This window comes from Castor canadensis, chromosome 13 (genome assembly GCF_047511655.1).
Source record: "Castor canadensis chromosome 13, mCasCan1.hap1v2, whole genome shotgun sequence".
In the NCBI taxonomy this organism is placed as follows: Eukaryota; Metazoa; Chordata; class Mammalia; order Rodentia; family Castoridae; genus Castor; species Castor canadensis.
Window position 1 is genome coordinate 66240008 of NC_133398.1, and position 22493 is coordinate 66262500.

The 22493-nt window shown below is 37.7% G+C and overlaps 1 protein-coding gene across 2 annotated transcripts in view; it reads right to left on the reverse strand.

The window, feature by feature from the left end:
* Positions 1-12681: 12681 nt before the first annotated feature.
* Positions 12682-22493, reverse strand: part of Jak2 (Janus kinase 2) — a 95371-nt gene continuing 85559 nt past the window's right edge. For both annotated transcript variants that reach the window (XM_020173383.2, XM_074051935.1), the window contains 3 exons: positions 17421-17538; positions 15902-16015; positions 12682-15666 (listed from right to left, as the gene is read on the reverse strand). In XM_020173383.2, coding sequence (XP_020028972.1) covers positions 15559-15666; positions 15902-16015; positions 17421-17538 — 340 coding nt within the window. In that variant the 3' untranslated portion in view covers positions 12682-15558. The remainder of the gene's footprint in view (positions 15667-15901; positions 16016-17420; positions 17539-22493) is intronic.

The following is a 22493-nucleotide window of genomic DNA, read 5'->3' on the forward strand; positions in this document are numbered from 1 at the left end:
TACCCTTGCTGTGGTGCACAGCTATCTGACTCACAGGACTGTGATGCCCATTATGAGGCCAACTTGGCTACCTCCCCCAGGTCTCCTAGCCCTGATAACAACTTTAGCGCCCTTCAATTCTAAATCCCTATATGAAATCATGGCCTTTGGCAATCAGAGAAATGAGATATTGGGATATAAGAAACAGAAAGGGACAAAACACAGGCGGGACCACACCAGAAATGGTGACCCAAATCCAGACAGGTCTCAGAGGAACCCTGCCTCTTGATCACAAAGATGGGTGATAGTCGAAGGGGAAGACATTCTCTTTGTAAAAGGGGTCAGGACCTTTTTCAGAGACATCCAATTAGGGAGCTTTGACTCATGGGTCCACTTTCTGTCTGCAGATGGGTATAAGTTCCTCCAAGATCCCCAAAGGATCCCTGCTTGCCTGCTTGCTAAAACATTGGTGTGACCTAGATTCCCAGAGCCTGAAGAAAAAGGTCCTAGTATTTTATTGTTGTGAGGCAACAAAACCTGGCCCAAAGGCAGAAACCTTAATTTTACAACACTATTCTACAATTAGATCTATTCTGTAGAAAGGAGGGTAAATGGATAGAAATTCCTTATGTCCAGTTTTTCTTTTACCAGAGGGATCACCCCAAGTGAGCCAAAAGATATAAATTTGACTCCCAGACTCTGGCAGTGGTCTGCCCCAATGGTCGTTCAGATGCCTCCAGTAAAATGGAGACTTCCCCCAAAGCATCTCCTAGTGGGATGGGCAACCATCCCCTTGTGACTGAGCCACTGCCCCCAGTGGATGCCCTACCAACTGGGACAGGAATTTATCTAGACCCGAGGAAGCTGGAGAATCAACGAGACCCCCTGCCCTCCTTATCCAGGAAACAGATATACTCAAAGAAAGGAGTCCCAACTGGGAATATTTCCCATGAGAGCAATACCAGGGGGTGAATTTGGGCCTGAGTTTGTTCATACACCCTTTTCTCTTAACAACAAAGAAATAAAAAAGGACCTAGGGAGTTACATGGTTCCCAGACCACTATGTCCAGAACTTCTAACAGCTTACGCTACTCTATGACATAGTCTGTTAGAACAGACCCATACCTCTCTAGAAAAACAGAGGGTCCTTAGCCAAGCAGTGGACACTGGGAACAATTATTATCTGTCCACCACTAAGACCCAGAGGGCACAGCAGAAAGTTCCTTCCGGAGATCAGGCTGTTCCCCTCCGGGACCCCAAAAGGATATGGAGGATGAGAGGCATGAATGGAAAAGAAATCACTTCATATATTGCATACTAGAGGATTAAGAAAGGCTAAGGTAAAAGCCCTGAATTACTTTCAGTTGGCTGCCATTCACTAGGAAGAGTCTTAGCCTCTAGTGGCATTCCTTCAACAGTTGAAGGATTCCATCCAAAAGCATACTAATGTAGGGCCAGGGACACAGGAGGAGGAGATCATCCTAAAGGATAAATTCTTGACACAATCAGTCCCAGATACTTGTAGAAAACTGACTGAACCAGGAAAGTCATTGGACCAATTGGTCCAGGTGGCTACTGCTGTATTCTATAATAGGGACAAGGAAAAGGAAAGGAAAAAGGACAAATATCAGGAGGCACTGATTGCGGCCACGTGGGTGACTTCCTCAGGAACAGGCCCTAACTCGCAGACCTGATTCTTCTGTGGACAGGAAGGCCATTTTAGAAGGGAGTGCCCCCAAAGGCAAAAGGTGCCTCCATGACCCTGCCCCATCTGCAAGGGAACCACTGGAAGGCTCCATGCCCCTGACACCAGATGGGATCAGGTTCATTGCCTTCTGGGGAACAATGATGAGTCCCAGGACCTCCCATTTAGTCTCCTATAACCATGGTTAAAATAGAGGAGCACCAGGTCATGCTCATGGTTGAACAGCAAAAGATCAGCTTCCTACTGAATATAGGAGCCTGCTTTTCAGCCTTACTATTTTCCCCTAGACCCAGGTCCCCAAATAAAGTAACTGTTCAGGGCATATTGGGCCAGCCCCTAGAGCACTATTTAATTCAGCCTCTTGTCTATTCATGGAGAGATCTCCACTTCTGTCACTCCTTTTTGATAGTTTCCAAGACACCAGTCCCATTTTGGGGGCAGGACCTGTTATCCCAATTAAAAGTCCAGCCTTTTCTGCCTCCTGGAGAATACTGTTGCATGCTCTTAATAGAATCACAGGTGGACCCAGCCGTATGTACAGATGGCTAGATGATGGGGAGGGCCTGACCCCTCACCTGTCTTGATTGGCTCTAGCTCAGGACCTAGAGGAATGGGCTCACCCACAAACAGTTCTGCTTCAATATGTGGTTGACCTTTTTCTTTGTGGGCCTTCAGAGGACACCACCTTTTAGGCTATTGAGTCCTTTCTGAACTTCCTGGCAGATGGAGGATACAAAGTATCCAGGGAAAAGGCTCAATGGTGCCAGACACAAGTTACTTACTTGGTGATTGTTTTAACTAAAGGGACAAGGGCCTTGGGAAATGATAGGATACAACCTATTTTAACCTTCCTCTTCCTAGGACCCTAAAGCAGTTGAGAGCCTTTTCGTGGGTAACAGACTATTGCAGGATTTGGATCCTGGGCTATGTAGATCTGGCACAGCCCCTATACAAGGCCCTCAATGTAGCTCAAAAGCACTCCCACCTATTCATTGAATGGGATTATGTTGCCACTAATGCTTTTCATTAATTAAAGAAGGCTCTAATAAGGTATCCTGCCCTGAGCCTACCCACACAGAAGAGATTCCAACTCTCTACATACTCGAGAAAAAGAGACTGGCCCTGGGAGTGGTAACCACCACCCCAGCCAATAGGATATCTAAGTAAAGAATTAGATCAAGTAGCTAAGGGACAGCCAGGATAATTTCGGACAGTAGCCACTGTAAGCCTTTTGATCCCTGAGGCCCAGAAGCTTGTCTTGGGTAGGCCCCTGACACTTTACACTCCACATGATGTAGGGGGAGTTCTAAGCTCCAAGGGAGGCTTATGGTTATCTGAAAGCTACCTCCTCAAATACCAGGCTCACTTACTAGAAGGATCCTTTCTGCCTGATGATGAAGGTAACCTGAACACTCATGTGAGGACGTTATTAATGAAAAGTTATTCTGCTAGACCTGACCTAACTGACCACCCCCTGGACAATCCTGATCTGGCACTACATACAGATGGAAGTTCATTTGTCAGAAACAGGATCACACATGCAGGATTCACTGTATGATATTTTGGCCTAATTCTGTCAGATCCCCTACCCCCAAACACTAGTGCTCAGCTTGCTGAACTGTCAGCTCTTACAAAGGCATTGGAATTATCAAAAGGGAAGAGGGTCAAAATCTATACTGATTCCAAATATGACTTCTTAATCCTCCACACCCATGTAGCTATTTGGAAGGAACAGGGAATGCTAACCACCAGAGGATCCCCTTTTAAGTATTTTTTTTATTCATTTATTCATATGTGCATACATTGTTTGGGCCATTTCTCCCCCATGCCCTCTGCCCCCCCCTTCTGCACCCAACCCCCCTCACTTCCAGGCAGAACCTGTTCTCTAGTTTTGTTGAGAAGACATAAGCAATAATAAGAAAGACATAGCATTTTTGCTAGTTTGAGATAAGGATAGCTATACAGAGTATTATAGTATTCACAGGAGATCCTTACCCTCCTAGATGCTGTTTTACTGCCCAAACGAGTGTCAGTGATTCATTGCATGGGCCATCAAAAGGAAGATAATACTATAGCCAGGGGGAACTGAGCCACTGATGAGGCTGCAAAAAAGGCATCCCTGAGGGAGTTCCTGGTGGGTCCTCTTCTATGGGAGAAATTCCTGATTCCCCTGGGGAGGAATTTACCAGCCAGAGGAAGTCCGACAGGCCTCAATCCAAGGTGGTCATCTAGATCATAGGGGTTGGTGGATCTCCCCCAAGGGTAGTCAATGGCTTTCTAGAGCTCATCAGTGGAAGGCTTTTAAATCACTTCATCAACTCTATCATCTAGGATTGGAAAATACTCTAATCTTAACAAGGAAAATGTTCAAAGGACTAGGGCTCAAGGACACAGTTCAGCAGGTAGTGCAAGGATGTGAAATATGCCAAAGAATAAATCCCAGTAACAGTTGCCTCCAGGCTCTGGGAACACAGAAGCAAGGGACTTTCCCTGGTGTATTTTACCCATACATCAGTAGAGCCTAACTCAAAACTGTTGGTAGTGCTAGTTGACATGTTTACAGGATGGATAGAGGCTTTCTCTTGCAAAACTGAAAAGGCTAGAGAAGTAGTTAGAATCCTAATAACTGAAATCATTCCCCGATTCAGCCTCCCTGAAAGTCTCCAGATTGAAAATGGCCCCACCTTTAAAGCTGAAGTAACCCAGGGGCTCTTGTGAGCCTTGGGGATACACTATCATCTCCACTGAGCTTGGCAGCCACAATCCTCTGGTGAGGTAGAAAAGGTCAATGAGCTCTGAAGGAGACAACTGACCAAACTCATCCAGGAAACCCAGTCTCCATGGACCAAACTTTTGTCTGAGATTCGATGGGGAATTCCTAGGGAACAAACAAGCATACACCCTCTCTTTTGCCCAGGGGATCTAGTCTTGATTAAACTGCCAGACCCTGGCCAAAACCTAAACACCACCCCCCATGCACCACCACCTTGGGAAGGCCCATTCCCAGTCATCTTATCCACGCCAATGACAGTGCGGATGGCAGGGCTAGACTCTCGGATTCACCATTAGAGGGTAAAGTGTTGGAACTCTCCAATGAAGGACATGCCATCACCATTGGACAAGCTGACACTAAACCTAACAGCTCCAGATCACACTTTCTCCTGTGAGTCCACCAAGGGACTAAAGCTTCTCTTAGGAGGAAGAGACAAATTTTGAGAACAGATCTCAGCTGGGGTGGCTTTGCTGGTCATTTTTTTAGCCATGAGACTCTTCTTTGCACTACCCTAGGCCCATCCACCTGCCCTCTGAGTCTGGTGTCTCTTCTCTTTGTCCTTGTCTTCTTATTGTGGCTGGCCATTTTTCTGCTCCCATGGGCAGCCCTACCCATTTCTGACAGATCCTAACACTTCTCTCTCTCCTTTTCCTCCCCTTGACAAGGGGTATCTGGAAGCAGAATTCCTTCCTTTCTCTCTCTTGAGCCTTGGGCAGCAAGAACTCCCCTCTTAAAAATTGTTGGGTTTATAATGAACAGCCCAATGCTGGCAAAATTCCTGAGTGGCTTATCACCAATTTCACTGACCCTTTCATAGCTTGATCACTCCCCCTTATAGGGAAGCCTTTAAATTTTTTAGTGCCTTTAATTTCCTTAGCAGGGATCACTCCCCTCCCTATGAGCCAATTTCTGCCCCCCCACTTTTGTTGGTGGAGCACCAACATGGATTCTGGCTTCAATGTGTCTAGGTACCCCAATTGCTGGAACCCTAAAATAACATATATCTCAAACAGTGAAAATATGACAGGTATTCCTTGTGACTACCCTGTGACACTGTCACCTGTCAACATTGTAATTGTACCAACAAAATGTATATCTGTACCAAACACCATGACTTCTGGGCTATCAATTGTAACATACATGAGTGGTATTTCTCTGTTTCCAACTGTACTGTTCTGCACAATCAGACCTGTAATTACACTCAAACCAAAGAAACTAGGGACCTGTTTGACAGATATACAAAAAAACCTCACCCACAAGCCCTACCTTAGGAGTGTATAGGACAGTACCCAGGGTGTCCCCAGGAATCTTTCAGCTGGATCCTAATCTAAATTCCTCCAACTTTACTACAATGAAGCTATTCTACCTCCCCCTGAGATACCTATTCATTGGAGTAACTCTCAATGCCACCAAATTAGGAGCCTTGACTCCAATGCTTACATCTTTATAAGACTAGGGGCAGATGGGCCATTGGACAATTAGTTCCTAATGACAAACCTTCTAGAATAGCTCCATCCTTCAAACTATGGAGTTCTCCCAATGAATTGGGACTTCTAGTCTCAGGAATAAACAGGAACCTGGAACCTTAATGGTTTTAGGAATTATGGCCCTTGTAGACAGCCTGGCAGGACTGACCTATGGTGTAGGGACCAATACCATGACCACCACCACTTTAACCCATATGGTTCCATTGCCCATATGTGGCAATGGAAACTGGACTCAACTTTAAGGATATGCAAAAATCTCTTAATTCCTTAGCTGAGATTGTCTTGGACCACTGCCTGGCCCTTGACTTCCTATTAGCCAAGCAAGGTGGAGTCTGTGCCCTAGCCAACACTTCTTGCTGCACTTACTGAAATACCTCAGGAGCAGTGTAGGAACATGCCAAGCAAATTTTAGAAGAAGGAAAGTGACTTAAAGAACAGTCCCTGGACTCTCAGGTGACTAGTCAAGCATGGGCCCACATTCAGTCTTGGGTTGCCCTCTGTTACTTGGTTCATTCCCTTTTTGGGTCCCATGGTCACCATATTGTTATTACTCATCTTTGAACCCTGTCTCTTTAACCTACTGATAAAGTTTGTTTCCTCTTGTTTAGAATCCATCAAACTCCAAATGATTGTAGATGTGGAGCCTCAATTCCACTGAAGCCATCTGGATCAGCCTAAATCCTCCTCAGAGGAACCCTGGCTGGCTGACTAACTCTGCTCCCGCACAGAGAGGTCATCACTCCTGATCCCTAATGGCAAGGTGCCATCCAAGAGGAGGGAATGAGGGACAGATAGTAGGATATAGATGGTTAAGAAAGATTCCACGTGACTGGTGGATTCCAAATGGTGCCAGTGGCACAGGGGCTTCTTCGTCCCAACATGCCCTGGGACTGGGAAGGCCCCTGCACTTCTGTACTTGTACAGCACTCATGCACACAGATGGGGGAATAAATCAAACAGATACTTCCTCCCTTGTGCACACAGGTGGGGGATCCAATCAGGGAAGCCCTGGCAAACTGAAATGGAGGATATACCCCATACCATCCAGGGGAGGAGAAAGAGAGGATTTTCTGGGTCCCTTTCTTGCTGGAGAAATTCCTGCTTTTCTTTCACTTTCTATTTCCACAATAAATATTTGTTAAATTCTCTCACAATTTTCCTGCCTCTTAATTCTTTATCTGGCAGAGAAAAAGAACACATACCCCTAGACAATAACAATATTAGTATTTTTTTCAGTGATTTCCTAATTTTTCATATATACTTTTGAAAGATGTTGCTGGAGGTGGCATGCCCATACAGACATTTAAATATTACCTGTTGAATGTTATGCATACCATACAACCAAGTGGACCACAGGCTCAGCTGGCAGAAGTAGCTCCTACATTCAGCACATTGCTGGGATTGCTTAAGAATACTGGCAGGAATTCAGCCTAATAGTGGTCATAGTAGTTGTAGTGCTCAAGAGGAAAGGCAGCCTGGGGCTCAGTCTGCAAATAGTCTGTTCAGGTCTAAGCTATTTGGACTTCAGAGAAAACAACTCAATATTCCCCTGTCCTCATGCCAAATAAACTTGCAAAGACTGGTGGCGGTGGGCGGGGGGCGGGGGAGGGGGCACGGAAACAAAGCATCTCATTCTCTGTCTCCTCAGCAAGGAAAAAATATTGAGTGACCTTTTTTGTTGTCTTGCTCCTTACTTTATTGTGCTTTTCCTTACTAGTATTTCTCATAATTCATTCCATATGCTTTCCCTCTATCTCCTTTTTTTCTTTTCCTATTCCCTTCTTTTTATTAATTATTAATACTTTCACTAATTTTTTAACTCCTACTTTACCCTATAAGTATCCTCACTCTCTTCTTTATTATTCCTAATGGGGATACAGTTGTTGTGTTCAACAGTTTTTAAGGTACATTTAAATACCTGGTTTGTTTTTGAGTTGTTGCTGTTAGTGAGGCCTGCTTTCTGTTCTCTAAGGAGTTCTGGGGATTGAGACTTCAAATGAAGTCTACTCACTAAGAAGCCCTCTATATAAAAGTGGAAGAGGTATTCATCCCAACACATATAAAAACTGAAAAGTAGAAACACAAAAAAATATTCAAGATGATATGACTTCTCCAAAAAGTCATAACTCTTCAGTAAGTGAATCCAAAGATATTGAAATGATTGAAATGCCAAAGAATTCCAAATTCTAGTTTTAAAAATGATCAATTTTCCCAAACAAGAGTCAAATAGATGAATAAGTAAATAAGTCAATTCAAAGTTTGTGTAAAAAAAAGATAAAGAAAAAAAAAGAAAAATATACAAACAAAAAGATAAACAAAAAAGAAAAAAGATTTGGTGAGAAAGTCAGAAAAAAAAAGATTCTGGGAAAAGATCTTGGAAATGAAAAGATCAATACATAACATTTTTAAAACTCAGTGGAAATTATCAAAAATAGATTAGATCACACAGAAATAAAGAATATTGGGAACTGAAGGTTGAGGATGCTGCATTCAGCTAGCAGTAAAGAGGAAAAAGAAAAACAATCATGACCACAATTTTCAAGAGACCAAACAAACCTAAGAATTCTTGGTGTAAACAGAGCTGAGGTAGAAATTAACAGCATTGCTAATCTAATCACTTCTCAGTCCAATAAAGTTGACAATCACACATACCTCTCAATAACCCTAAATGTAAATGATCTTAACTCTCTAATTAAAAGATACAGACCAGCCAGTTGTGATGGTCCATGCCTATAATCCTAGCTCTTGGGAGGCTAAGTTCCAGGACAGGCTGGGCTATTTAGCAGAACCCTGTCTCAAAAAAAAGAAAACCTGTTAAAAAGCAACACCCACCTCATTGGCAAAGAAACATACAGTCTGAAAGTAAAAGAATGGAAAATGATATCCAGTGCAAATGGAATCTGAAAACAAGCTATGGTAGCTGTACTCATATATGCCAAAGTATCCTTCAGACCAAAATTTAAAAAGGTACAGAAGCTTATTATAAACTAATAAAGGAAATAATCCACTAAGAAGATATGATTATAAATATATATGCACCTAACATTTCTACTACATCTATTTCATGTAACTTCATTACTGGACACAAAAGGACAGATAAGTTCAAATACAATAATAATGGAAGACTGGGAAATTAAAATATCCTCCCTCATCTGAAGATGAGGTATTTAGGCTGGCTACATCAGGGTCCTTGTGGGAGAGGGAAACACCACTGGTGATGCATGTAAGTTGTGATATTTAGCCAGGCCACTGCTGAAGGTCAGACAGTTGGAAGGGCACATGCCTGGGCTGAGTTCCTCAGCCATATTAGGGAGTCAGAAAAGCTTTTCCTGGGGTGGGTGGTAAGCTTGGCCTCCACTGTGATCTCCTCTGGGGCTGCTAGAAGGAGAACAAGTAGTTTTGGCTCAGGACAGAGTTGGCCTGCAGTGAGCTGTTCATTTGGCCAGGCTGATGTCAGAGACAGGTGAGAAAGTGGATTTCTGTTTCCTGCTGTTGAAAAGACTATTTGCAGATAGGCTTCCTTCCCACCAAGCCACCACCACCATTTCTCCAGATTTCCATGAGATGTTTGCTATCTAAGGAAATTGATGTACTTTTCCTCTTAATTTAGGTGCTACTGGGCTTATCATCAGAGTGTACTCCTTGACCAAGATCAACAGGGAACAATGGGTTCCATAGGTCTGACTCAGGTAACCACTCCTCTATGAATATGGGAGGCTGGTTATAGTCCTGATAGAGGATAGCAGGACTCTTTTGGGAGTTATTATAGAAGAAATGGCCCTTATCTCTGCAAGGGCTGGTTGATGTTGTTGACCATGGAGTTGAGGTTGATGGTGACTGTGTGGAAAGGCCAGCAATAATCAACAGGGCCCAGGACTTGGGAGACCCACCTGCATTTAGGTTGGGGGTTCAGCTTATGTGTGCTTCCTATTGCTGCACTGTGGTGTTCTGCCTGTGGTTCTGCCCAAGTCCCTGTGGCCACTCACAATCAGGTTGTGCTTGGTGAAGAACAACTGCTTGGCACTGTGATTCTGGTTGGTGGTGAACATGATTCTCTTCTTGGTTTCACTCTCTGGGTCTGAGTAGGCAGAATGGGAGGGCAGGTCACTGTGCTGGCTGAGACAGCAGGACCTAGGAAGCCCCACACAGACAGAGATTGGTGGAAAGTTGGTGGGAGGGAGAAGTAGGCAGTGTTCTGGGGCTGCAGAGCACCACACTGTGGGAATCCAGGATGGCAAAGAGGCTCCCCTTACTGGAGGACTCATGTAAGGTCACCAACTCTGCTCCAGAGGCTGAGGAAATTACCCAGACTCAAAAAAAGAAAGAAAGAAAATTAGCAAAGAAACTTAGAGTTAAACTGCATCAACTGGACATAACAAACATCTACAGAATATTCTAATGATGTGGACTATATGCACTCTTAGCAATCCATGGAACTTTCTCCAAAATAGATCACGAGTCTTAACAATTGCAAATAAAAAAACAGCAATTTTTTTGCATTTTATCAGATTATGATGAAGTAAAATTAGAAATTGACAAAAAGAGAAATTGTAGAAGATAGACAAATATGTGGGCATTGATTTTGAATGATTCAGTGGGTCACTGGAGAAATAAGGAGGAAAATTAAAAACTTCTTAGAATAAAATGAAAATGAAAATACTACTTACCAAAATCTAAAAGTTTATAGCTATGAATGCCTATATTAAAAATCAGAGAGATCTCAAATAAATAACCTAATAATGTACCTCAAGGTCTTAAGAAAAGGAAAAACAAGCCAACCCCCAAAATAGTAGACAGACAGAAATAATAAAAATCAATAAATAAAAAATTAATAAAATGGAAATCAACAGAAAAATACAAGGAAAGGATAAACAAAATAGACAAAGCCTTAGTCAACTAGGCAAAAGAAAGAAAAGACCCATAAAATTAGAGATGAAAAAGTGGGTTTTACAACAGATACCACTTAAATCCAGAGGATCATTGGTCTAACATTTTGCACTTATATTCCAATCATTTGCAAAAATCTAGAAGAAATGGACAAATTTATAGACATATATGACCTACCAAAATTGAAGCAAGAGGGCATAAACATATCGGTAACAAGCAATGAGATTAAAACACTAAGACAATCCCAGGACTGGCCAGATTCTCTGAATTCAAACAGACCTTTAAAAAAAGAATTAACACCAATGTTCGTCAAACTATTTCATACAATAGAAAGGGAAGGAACATAATCAAATTCATCCTACAAAGCCAGTATTACCCCAATATCAAAACTGGATAATGACACAATAAAAAAAAAAGAAATGATAAATCAATTCACAGCATGAGCAGAAGAGCAGATGTGTAGACCAATGTAACAGAAGTCCCAGAACTAAGCCTATGCAGCTGTAGCCATCTGATTCTTGACAAATGTGCCAAAAAAAATACATTGGAAAAAAAGACAGCCTCTTTAACAAATGGTGCTGGAAAAACTGGATATCCATATGTACAACACTGAAACTAGATCTCAATCTCACCCTATACAAAAACCAACTCAAGGATTGAGGTGTGGCTCAAGTGGTAGAAACACTGACTAGCAAGTGTAAGGCCCTGAGTTCAAATCCCAGTACCATCCCCCCAAAAAATCAACTCAAAATGGATCAAAAGACTGAACCAAAACTTTGAAACCAGGGGAAGTCATATAAATAATATAAATTTTAAAAAAGACACAGACTGGTTTACTGGATTAAAAAACAAGTCACGATGAATCAAAGATCTTAATTTATGACTCTGAAACTACTAGAGGAAAATACAGGAAAAATACTTGAAGATATAGGCATAGCCAATGACTTTCTGCATAGGACTCCAAAAGCCAAAGAGATAATTGGAAGAACTGGCAAATGGGATTTACATCAAATTAAAAAGCTTCTGCACAACAAGGGAAACAATTATCAGAAAGAAGAAACAGTTTACAGAATGGGCAAAGAAGCTTTTTCAGCTCTTCATCCAACAGGGGATTAATATTCAGAATATATAAAGAACTCAAAAAATTAAATACCATAGCTGGGTACCAATGGCTGACGCTTGTAATCCTAGCTACTTGGGATGAGGAGATCAGGAGGATCAATAGTTCACAAGACCTCATCTCAAAAATACTCAACACAGAAAAGTGCTGGCAGAGTAGCAGAGAGGTCCAGCAAGCCTGAGGCCCTGACTTCAAACCCCAGTATCACAAAAAAGAAAAAAAAGAACACCAAAAGTACAAATAATCCAATCAACAAATGGGCAAATGATTTAAACAGACACTTCTCAAATAAAGAGGCAAAATGGCCAATAAGTACATGATAAAATGTTCTGTGTCTTTAGCCATAAAAGAAATGCAAATCAAAACTACATGAAGATTCCATCTCACCCCCGTCAGAATGTCAGAATGGTTATCATCAAGACAATGAAAAACAAATGCTGGCAAGGACATGCTGGGGTGGTGGGGGGAAGGAATCCTTTCATAGTGTTGGTGGAAATGTAAATTAGGCCAGCTACTATGGGTATCAGTATGGAGGCTCCTCAAAAAATTAAAAATAGAACTTCATATGATTCAGCTATAACACTTCTGATTATATACCCAAAAGAATCAAAGTAAGATTACTATGGAGATAGATACCTGCATATTCATGTTTATCTTGGCACTATTCACAAAATCCAAGTTATGGAATCTGCCTGGGTACCCATCAGTAGATGAAGAGATAAAGAAAATGTTCATATATACACAATGCATTTTTATTCAGCCTTAAAGAAGAATGAACTTGTGTCATTTGCAGGAAAATGGATGGAACCGAATAACGCCATTCTCACAAAGACAAGTATCACATGTTTTCTATCATCTGTGTAATTTAGGGGACAGGAGAAGGACATGAAAGTAAATGGGGGACTATTAGGGATGTGGAATAGGAAAAGAAAGAAAAAAGAGATTAGAAAGCATAAAAGAGGGGATGAATATGATCAAATTATTATAATGTGTGGAAATGTAGTAAAACCCATTATTATGTACAATTAAAATATATGCTTATAATAAAAAATTAAAAAATTAAAATAACATTCACTTAATTATTTTGATTAGTATGTGTCAATGGTACAAAGGGGTTCGATTGTAATTTTTCCATACATACATATAATGTACTTTAATCAAATTTACCCCCTTTATTACTTTTATCCCCCACCTTTAACAGGTTTCATCATTCTATTTTCACACATGAACATAAAGTACTTTGATCATATTCACCCACCCCTTTATCCTCTCCATTTGCCCTCTCCCCTCCTACTAGTTCCCATCCCATAATAGTCCCTTTATTTATTTTTTGGTGAAAAACACAAACATTTTCATCGGTTCCCTATATATAGAAATGTCTACTGAATAGTAAGACTGTATAGATAAAATTTAAATATCAGAAGTTACAACTGTGATAAAAATCTCACTTAACTTTAAAGCAGAAGTCTTGGGTTATAAGAAAGTACTCTTCCATAGCAAATTATAGTGCTACTGGTAGCATATATAAATAGCATGAAAAAAATAAATACTTCCTATAGCAAATATCTGTGGAGTGGGAAATTATTTATATAAAGATTATATAACAACATCTTGGAATATTTACAGAATTACAGAATTCTAAGAAAACTTTTTTGCTTATATCTGAAGAAAATTAATTTGAAGAAACATCTGATATTAACTGATATAATTACTTACCTATTTCTTATGCACAAGCAACTAAAGAGCTACAAGATCAATGTCTTTTTATGTATAGTCAGAATCAAAATTTAAAACATTACAAACCCTCAGTGACAAAGAAGTCTCTTGAAAACTTAGAATTTTACAATTAGATATCGTCTCAATCTATAAACTAAAGAATAAATGTCTGGGAATCTTTAAAACTAAAAAATGAAACATTTAAAAAAGTTTAATGAAATACATTTCACATCTTTGTTTTTAAAAAACAAAATGTTACAGACCTTTGAGAAAAAAATCTATTTTTAAGTAAGTTTAAGTATAAAAATCTGAAATCAAACATACTGTATAGTATGCTACTTTTATTTGAAAAGTAGAATCAAAGATCTCTTAACTGTAATACATATAGATCCTGGGTAAGACTTTATAAATTAAATAAAAATTATGTTCAACTTTCATCAAAATATCTACTAGAAAAAAACTTTTAAAAATCTAATATGCTCTCATTTTATGATTTTCTTCATTTACTAAAATGCCTTAAAGATGAAGACTGTAAGAAACATTCTTACCTTTCCTTCCCCAACCAAAACTCAGAAGTCTTAAATACAAGTTTTTTAAAAATTCCATACACCACTGAAAATAAAATAAGAAACTTTTTTACCAAAATATTGAGTATTTTAAATTTTGTATAAATAACACACAAAAAGCCCATCATGTCTAAAATGGAGCAGCACTAAATCAGATGACAACAGCAAACAATCCTTTATACTTATTTGAAAATATGTATGCTCTCTCTCCTTTTTTAAAGAAGATATACATTATGAATTTTCCACTGGCATTCTTGAATAAAATTAACAAAATGAGATAAATACCTCATTTCTCCTTTGTATAAGAGATTCTCTAAAAAAGGAATCTCTTCTATGACTGTAATAAAAAGTTCAAATCTACGGTCTTCAGACTACCTGTCCCAATCTACTACGCATCTTAAATAACTTGTATAATTTTAGAAACTATTTTATGGCTTATGTTTAAATTTAATTCATGACCACATGTCTCAAGGATTGAAGAATCTTATTGGCAGTCAACAGGTCAAAGGATGACAATGTTCCTGGCACTCTAGTCTCAAAAATGTAAAAGAATACTATGAATTATAGTCTTAGAAAAAAATTGGAGAAACTTCTATTTTAAAAACATATTCACCATAAACAAATACAAGGGGAAAAAATAAGAAAATAGATTGTGCTATATCTTTGCAAGCTTGTTCCACTTCAAAATGTACTCTTTAGCATTAGGGAAATTTCCTATACAAAGAAAACTAGACTTTTGTTCCCTTTGCTTTGAAAAATATTTACAGAACATGGAACTATAAGCAAAAATCATATACCTGCTTAATACTGCCAGAAAGCGATATAGATGAACAAGAACAGGCAAGGTGCTTGCTCAATTTTCTAAGCATCTTAATTTTTTTTGTAAAGTTATTATAGATCAACTATGGAAAAATTAGAACACCAGCCCTCAGGTGCCAAGGTATTATACACTCACAGTAGTAAAAACTGTACATATATATTCTGTGCATCTTTAACATTGCAAAATTTACAATTTTTTCATCTCTCAAAAAGCTGAGTTGAAAAACGTTACTTTTTTCTTTTGACAAAGAAGGAGATGTAACTGGCAGATAAGACTCATGAAACAAATTTCTTGCTCAAGATTTTTCATCAATGTCTTTTACAAATGGCTATGTGAAGAAAACCTCACTAAACTTTGAAGGTTTTGAGCAGATATTTTCACATCTTTTCTGGCTAGCATCATGATTTATGAAACAGTGATATGTGTAATAACAGTCCACAGCAATATGAAATACAAAACTTTGTTCTGGAAGTCTATTTTGGTTTCACTGTAAAGATCATTTCTTTCATCCAGCCATATTGTCCCGTATCTGATCAACTCGATGTGCTAAGTCCCTAAAGGAAGGGCGTTGATTCACATTATTATTCCAGCATTCTGTCATGATCATATAAATCTATAAAAGAAACAAACAAAATTACAATAAATACAAAGTAATCAGTGGAAGAAATGAAGTTGGAACACCATTTAATTTTCCTATACCAGGTATGGTACATCTTATAGTTAACCTTGATCCACAGGCATCTCTTTATTATATTTATCTAAAAGCTCAGCAATTTCAGTGACCTAAAATCTTTCAGTAAAAAGAAAAAGAGTGGGCGTGATTACTGTGGATAAAAGAAAATTGTTACCTCATCTGGGCATCCATCTGGTCTTGGTAGTCTTCCATTGTTTTTCAGTAGTTCTATCAAATGGAACACAATCATCTGCCCTTGTTTGTCATTACCAATCATACGCATAAATTCCTGAAATACAAGCCCATTTTCAATGATTTGATAAGTACATGCTCAATCACACTAATAAGGGAAATGCAAATTAAAATAAAATCGGTAACTTTTTTCATATCAATTTGCCAAATTTCATAAAAATATAATAGCTAATAAAGCAAATGATACACCCCCTACATACTACTAAGATACAATCTTGCATAGCCTTTCTAGAAAGTATATGGAAACAATCAAAAGCCTTTACTAGGTTATAACCTCTCACTTATAAGTATACTTTTATTTTAATTTAAGAGCCAGAGATAGATATATTTACATATAAGAATGTTCACTGAAGTGTTACATAAATGACTAATAAATTAGAAATGGTTGTCCAGAAATATATAACTTTATGATGGAATGTTACCCAGCAATAAGAAATCATATTTGCAATAATACTAATATAGTAAAATACCCACACTGTAATAATTAGTGAATTAGCAGGATAGCACACTATATAACATGACCTAATTTTATAAAACAATATCTATTTCTTCATAAAATTTCACTTTCATGTATAAAAATTTAAAAAGCTTAGAAGAAAATATACACAATATTAAAGTGATTGCCTCTGAGTGATTTTGCATTAGAAATGATTTTTATTTTTTCATGCTTTCCTACACTGAAAGAAATCTGTAATGAACAGTAAAACAAATAGTTTGAAAGGTTTATTCTAATTTATGTAATAATTCCTAGAGTAAATGAGCTTACTGAATTTACTTAATAATAAGAGATGCAATGGTTTGAAGGTAGTTTTCCTCTAAATGTTTGTATGCTGGAGGCTTGGTCCCCACTGTGGCAGTGTTGAGGTGGCAGACTCTAGCAGGTGGGGCCTATTTTAAGATAATTAAATCACTGAGGGCACAGACATGGAATGGGATTAATCTTCAAAAGGGTTTAATGCTGTCTCACAGAGTATATTAGTTTCTCATGAGAACAAGTTGCTTTATAGAAAAAGTAAGACTGATTCCTCTTGGCACTCTGGCTTCAAGCTTTGTGATGTGATTCCTTTTGTATGCAACTAATTCCCTTCACTTATCTGTAATGTTGTGATGCACCCCAGGGGTCCCTCACTGCAGGCCAAACAGATGGGACAGGGTTTGATATTGGACTTTCAGTCTCTAAAACCATGAGTTAAATAAGCTTCTATTCTTTATAAAATACTCAGCACCAGATATTTTGTTATAGCAACAGAAAATGGACAAATACAAGAGAACACATCTCCTTTAAAATAATTAAGTGAGTAAGTTTAGGGTTATTTTGCTGGATATTACCTTCAAATAAGCAATAAGAGGCTCTAAAATAAATCCTAAGTTTACTATTACTCTTTGAAGAAAGCCTTTCTCATGGTTAAAAAAAAATGAAGGTAAATGAAAAGCACACTGACCACTGGTGGACTTTTACTCTTCTCAATATATGTGAAAAGTTCATACAAAACTACTCCAAAACTCCAAACATCTGAGGCCACAGAAAATTTACTCTCTGTCAGTGATTCTGGAGCATACCTGTAACCATAAAAAGCATTTAAAAAACAGTTATTTGATTTTAATTGATTTTAATCTCTTAAAGGAGAAATTAAGTTTATGTAGCTCATATTTTTAATTTCATCAGTCTAAAAATAGATCTCTCTAAGCCATCTCAATAATAAAGGTAAAACTTATCAATGTAACCTATTCATATTCACAGTCCATTGGTCAAAATTCTCCCTTGGAGAGTATTGTGTTAAATAAATTGTCAAATTTTTAAAAATCCTAGGAGTACAGAAAATCATCAACTTAAGGCTTTAGGCTGCTATCCTCAGAAGGGCTTCCTTGCAATGTTAACCTTAACTGGCCCTGGGAAGGTTTCTAGAATCCCCTAATTATGAGTGGCTCACTCTCTCTATTAAAAATTTTTCCTAGGGCTGGCTCAAGTGGTAAGAACTCCTGCCTAGCAAATGTGAGGCCCTGAGTTCAAATCCCAGTGCCATAAAAACAAAAACAATAACAAAAACAAAAAAAACCCTTTTCCTTAGATAGTAGCATTCAACTATATAATAAAGCCTCCCAAATTTATAACCACACCTTTGATCTTTCTTTCGTGTTCTAGACATAGTGAACATTTCCACATAAAATATCTAAAGGCAAACAGTACTTCATTCCCAACTTTATATATTCTGCTGATTATTTTCATTATGAAACAAATGGCATTAAGATCTGCTTACTACCCATGCTGGAAATCTTAAGATTTATCTTTGACACCTCTTTCATTCCAATGTCTAGTGAGTGAAGTCCTTTTAGAATGCATTTTAGAAATGTCTCAAATCAGTCTCTTGACCCACTATCCACTGTTATAGTTTTAGGGCAGATCCTTATGACTAAAACAGAGTAACCAAGGAAGTACAAATATTGCCCAAAGGGGGCTCTATAGTAAGATCAGTATAAGGCTCCCCCAAGAGTCCAAAACCCTACTTTAACAATTTCTAAAGCTATTTAAGTAGAAGCATTTTCCCTCTAGCTCTTAATATCAATTCCTAGTACATACTGAAACTTGCTAGTAGCTTAAAAGAAAAAAGCTTGAACAATTAAAGTATTAGAGATAACAAAGATTCTTTTAAATGAAATTGTTTTTAAAAAAGATAAGATGACTCAATCCTACAGATAAAATGACATGATTTTTTTTTTTCAGACTTCATGTTTGCTACAGTTTGAATGTGTCCCCTGCAAAATTCAGGTGTTCAAACTTAATGACCAATGTGATAGTGTTAAGAGGGAGGCCTTTAAGAAATGATTTGTCTCCTCCCTTATGAATGGGTTTAAGGTTCTTATAAAATTTTTTTAAATTTTATTGTTTTTACATTTACTCACATGTGTATACACTGTTTGGGACACCTTAAAGGGCTCCAAGGATCCCTTTTGCCTTTTACCTTCCTCCATGTGAGGACACAGGGTTCTTACCTCCAGAGGCTGTACCAACAGGGTACCATTCTAGAAAGAGAGAGCAGCCCTCACCAGACAATGGAACCTATCACTACCTTGATCATGAACTCCCAACCTCCAAAATGATGAGAAATAAATTTTTTTATAAAATACATATGCTGTGGAATAAAAACACTGTTCATCATTCAATGAGCTAGCTAAACTTACACATTACCAACCCATATTTTAATATATAAAACTAGTCAACCTCTTTTCATTATAGAAAATGTTTACTTTTCTACTTACTATAAAAATAAAACTATATGCCAAATGTCTATTAATTAGTTTTAAACAGTATATAGCTTTTGTTTGCATTAAATATACAGGAAAAATTTAATCATGTTATAAAGGGAATTATTTCTGATTTTCATAAAAGTTTCTACGTTCTTGATTTATTTTCTTTTTATTGGCAGTACTAGGGTTTGAATTCAGGGCCTTGTGCTTGTTACACAGGTTCTCTACCACTTGAGCCACATCTCCAGCCCATGATTTTGATAAAAATTTCTTACTTAATTATTCCCCAAAGTCAAACATCAGAATTCACTATATGCCTCTCCCCAACACAGTTACTGAAGAAATGCCATGCATTAACCATATACTTAAACCTCTTAAGCTATAATCTTAGCTACATTTTACTCTGCATTATTTATTGAAAATTAAGTAATGATAAATGATTTTCCTAATTCAATGTGAAATTAATTATACTATATACATGTGTATGTGTATATGTGTGTGTGTGTGTGTATATATATATATATATATATATGTATATATATATGCTATTTAGCTTATCTTGACTGCCTTCATGACTTATCTTTCCAGATATTCAGAGAAACAGGTCCCAAAGGTTATTTGGTAGCTTTCTTTATGGAAAAGAATATAAAATTAGGTGTGATAGCAAATGTTTAAAATGAAAAAAGAAGGCATCTTGGAAGAAAGGGGCTCTGCTGGATATGTTGCTAGGCTTCATAATAACATGCTTCTTACATGTGTTCTGACATTTATTTCTCTGTTTTGTTTTGGGTTTTTTTGGTGCTGGGGATTAAGCCCAGGGCCTCATGCATGCATGTCAGTCTTTTAAAATTGTATTTTATAGCATTAAGATACTTACTTGAATTGAAAAAAATGAAGTTAGATTTTTCCTGCCAGAAATTAAGTTTATTTGTTTATGAGGCCTGGCATTACTGATTAGGTTGTAAGGTTATTCTTCAGAAAATTAAGTCAATCTTTGAAGCTGCTCAAAGGATTGACATATTTAAATTGTTTATCTAATAAAAGATGTTATTAAAATACTGCATTGAAACTTAAAACACTGTTTTTCCAAACTTCTGAGTATATATCAAATCAAATAATGTGCCTCAGTGGAAGTACAATAGCAAAATTTCAGTTAACTTTAAAACTTTGATTTTTCTCCCAGAAACTGAGAAAATGAATGACACTAATCATTTGTTAGTAATCCCATTTTTAAAAGTCAAGTGAGTTTTATTCTTTGATTTTCAATAAAATTGAAAAAGAATGGATCTAATAAAACTGCCAGGTAACATAATTTTAATGGTAGAACACTCCTCTTTTTACATATATATATATCAGGAGTCACATAAATGAATAGTTATAGCCAAACTCCTTCCATTTCTAGTATACTCATTTACACAAACAAGTTTTCTCAGTGTTTGAATCAGTAAAAATGCAAAATAAACACAGAATTCAAGTTGAATTCTGTCCCATTACAAAAATAATGTTCAATTGATCATCACATTAAGTAATGTTCATAATAAAAATCAATTATCTAGATTTGTAACTTATTTACATTGGTTTGGAAAATTTTATCTGGATAATAACTTTAACAAAAACTCAATACAGAAGAAAACTGCACATAGTTAAGAGTTTTGTGGCCACAAGAAAATTTTTAATTAATTTCAATGTTCATAACTATGTTAGTTAACAAATATAAGTGATCAAAAATTTTCCAAGTATAAAATATAATACTACATGCAAATTTGGGGTAACAAGGGAAGTAGAAGTTTAAGGAGAAAAAGGTATATAAAATTTGTAACTAAAATGAAGTCTGGATGGTGTGGTGGCTCATGCCTGTCATCCTAGCTACTCAGGAGGCAGAGATCAGAAGAATCTCCGTTTTGTGGTCAACCCTGGGCAAAAATGTTTGCAAGAGTCCATCTCAACCAACAAAAGTTGGGCATGGTGGCATGCACCTGCCACCCAGTTGCACGGGAAGCATAAACAGGATTGCAGTCTAGGCCAGTCCAGCCATAAAGCGAGACCCTATTTCAAAACTAAGCAAACAGAAAGGGTTGGTAGCATTGAGTTTGAGGGGTGCAAGTGCAAGGCCCTAGTTCAAATCTCAGTACTGCCCCACCCCCAAAGTCTGTTTTTGTACCTTTTGATAGTGGGTATTAAATTCTGATACAGTTAAGAAATTGATAAAGTTGTTACTTAAATGTCAATATTTACAATACTGTAGAAAATACAGCATTTATAATTATTTAAGCTTAACAAAGAAAAATTGAGTTCTCAATTTAAAAATATCCTAGAGAACACATTGTTTATCAAAATTCTTTTCATGGCTATATACATACAAAAGGTTTCAAAGCCAATGACCCAGATTCCTGCAAAGTATGCCTATTCAACCACCTCTCTGCCAGTAGTTTCTTAGTACAACCTCTTTTGGTTTCAGGCTCCCCTAATATGCTCCTAGAAATTACTGAGGTCCTCAAAAAACTTTGTTTAGTGGGTTATAGCTAATGATATTTGCCTAATTAGATATGGAAACAAAGAAATATAAACATTTTAATTCATTTAAAAATAATGTACTGCATGTTAATATAAGTAATTTTGAGAGGAAAACAGCACTTTTTACATTTTTCCAAGTCTTTTTAGCATTTGGTTAAATAGAAAACATTCTTTGCAGCCTCTGGGAAATTCTATTGTCTACCCATGAAAGCGGGAGAGTGAAAATGGCAAAAAAAAAAAAGAAAGAAAGAAAAGGTTGAACAGTAGTCCACATCTATAATCCCAGCTACTCAGGAGGTGGAGATCAGGAGGATTATGGTTTGAGGCCAGCCAGGCAAAAAGTTCTTAAGATGTAATCTCAACAAATAAATTGGGCATGGTGGTTGACATCTGTAATCCCAGCTATGGGGGAGGCATAGGTAAGAGGATTGTGGCCCAAGACTGGCCTCAGGCAAAAATGCAAGACTGTATTTGAAAAATAAAGCAAAAAGGGCCGGAGATGTGGCTCAACTGGTAGAGTGCTTGTCTAGGAACTGCAAGGCCCTGAGTTCAAACCTCAGTACTGCCACACACAAAAAAAGGAAATTAACATCCTGACTTCACTGTGAAATATTTTTTACTGATCCCTCACAGATCCCTAAAAGGAGATGGAAGGGACCCCCACTTTTTGAGAACTGCTCTTCTATATCAAAAGGCCCCTGCCTCCAATATAAACCTCACCAAACAATTAGCCTAGATAAAGCCTCTTCCCACCA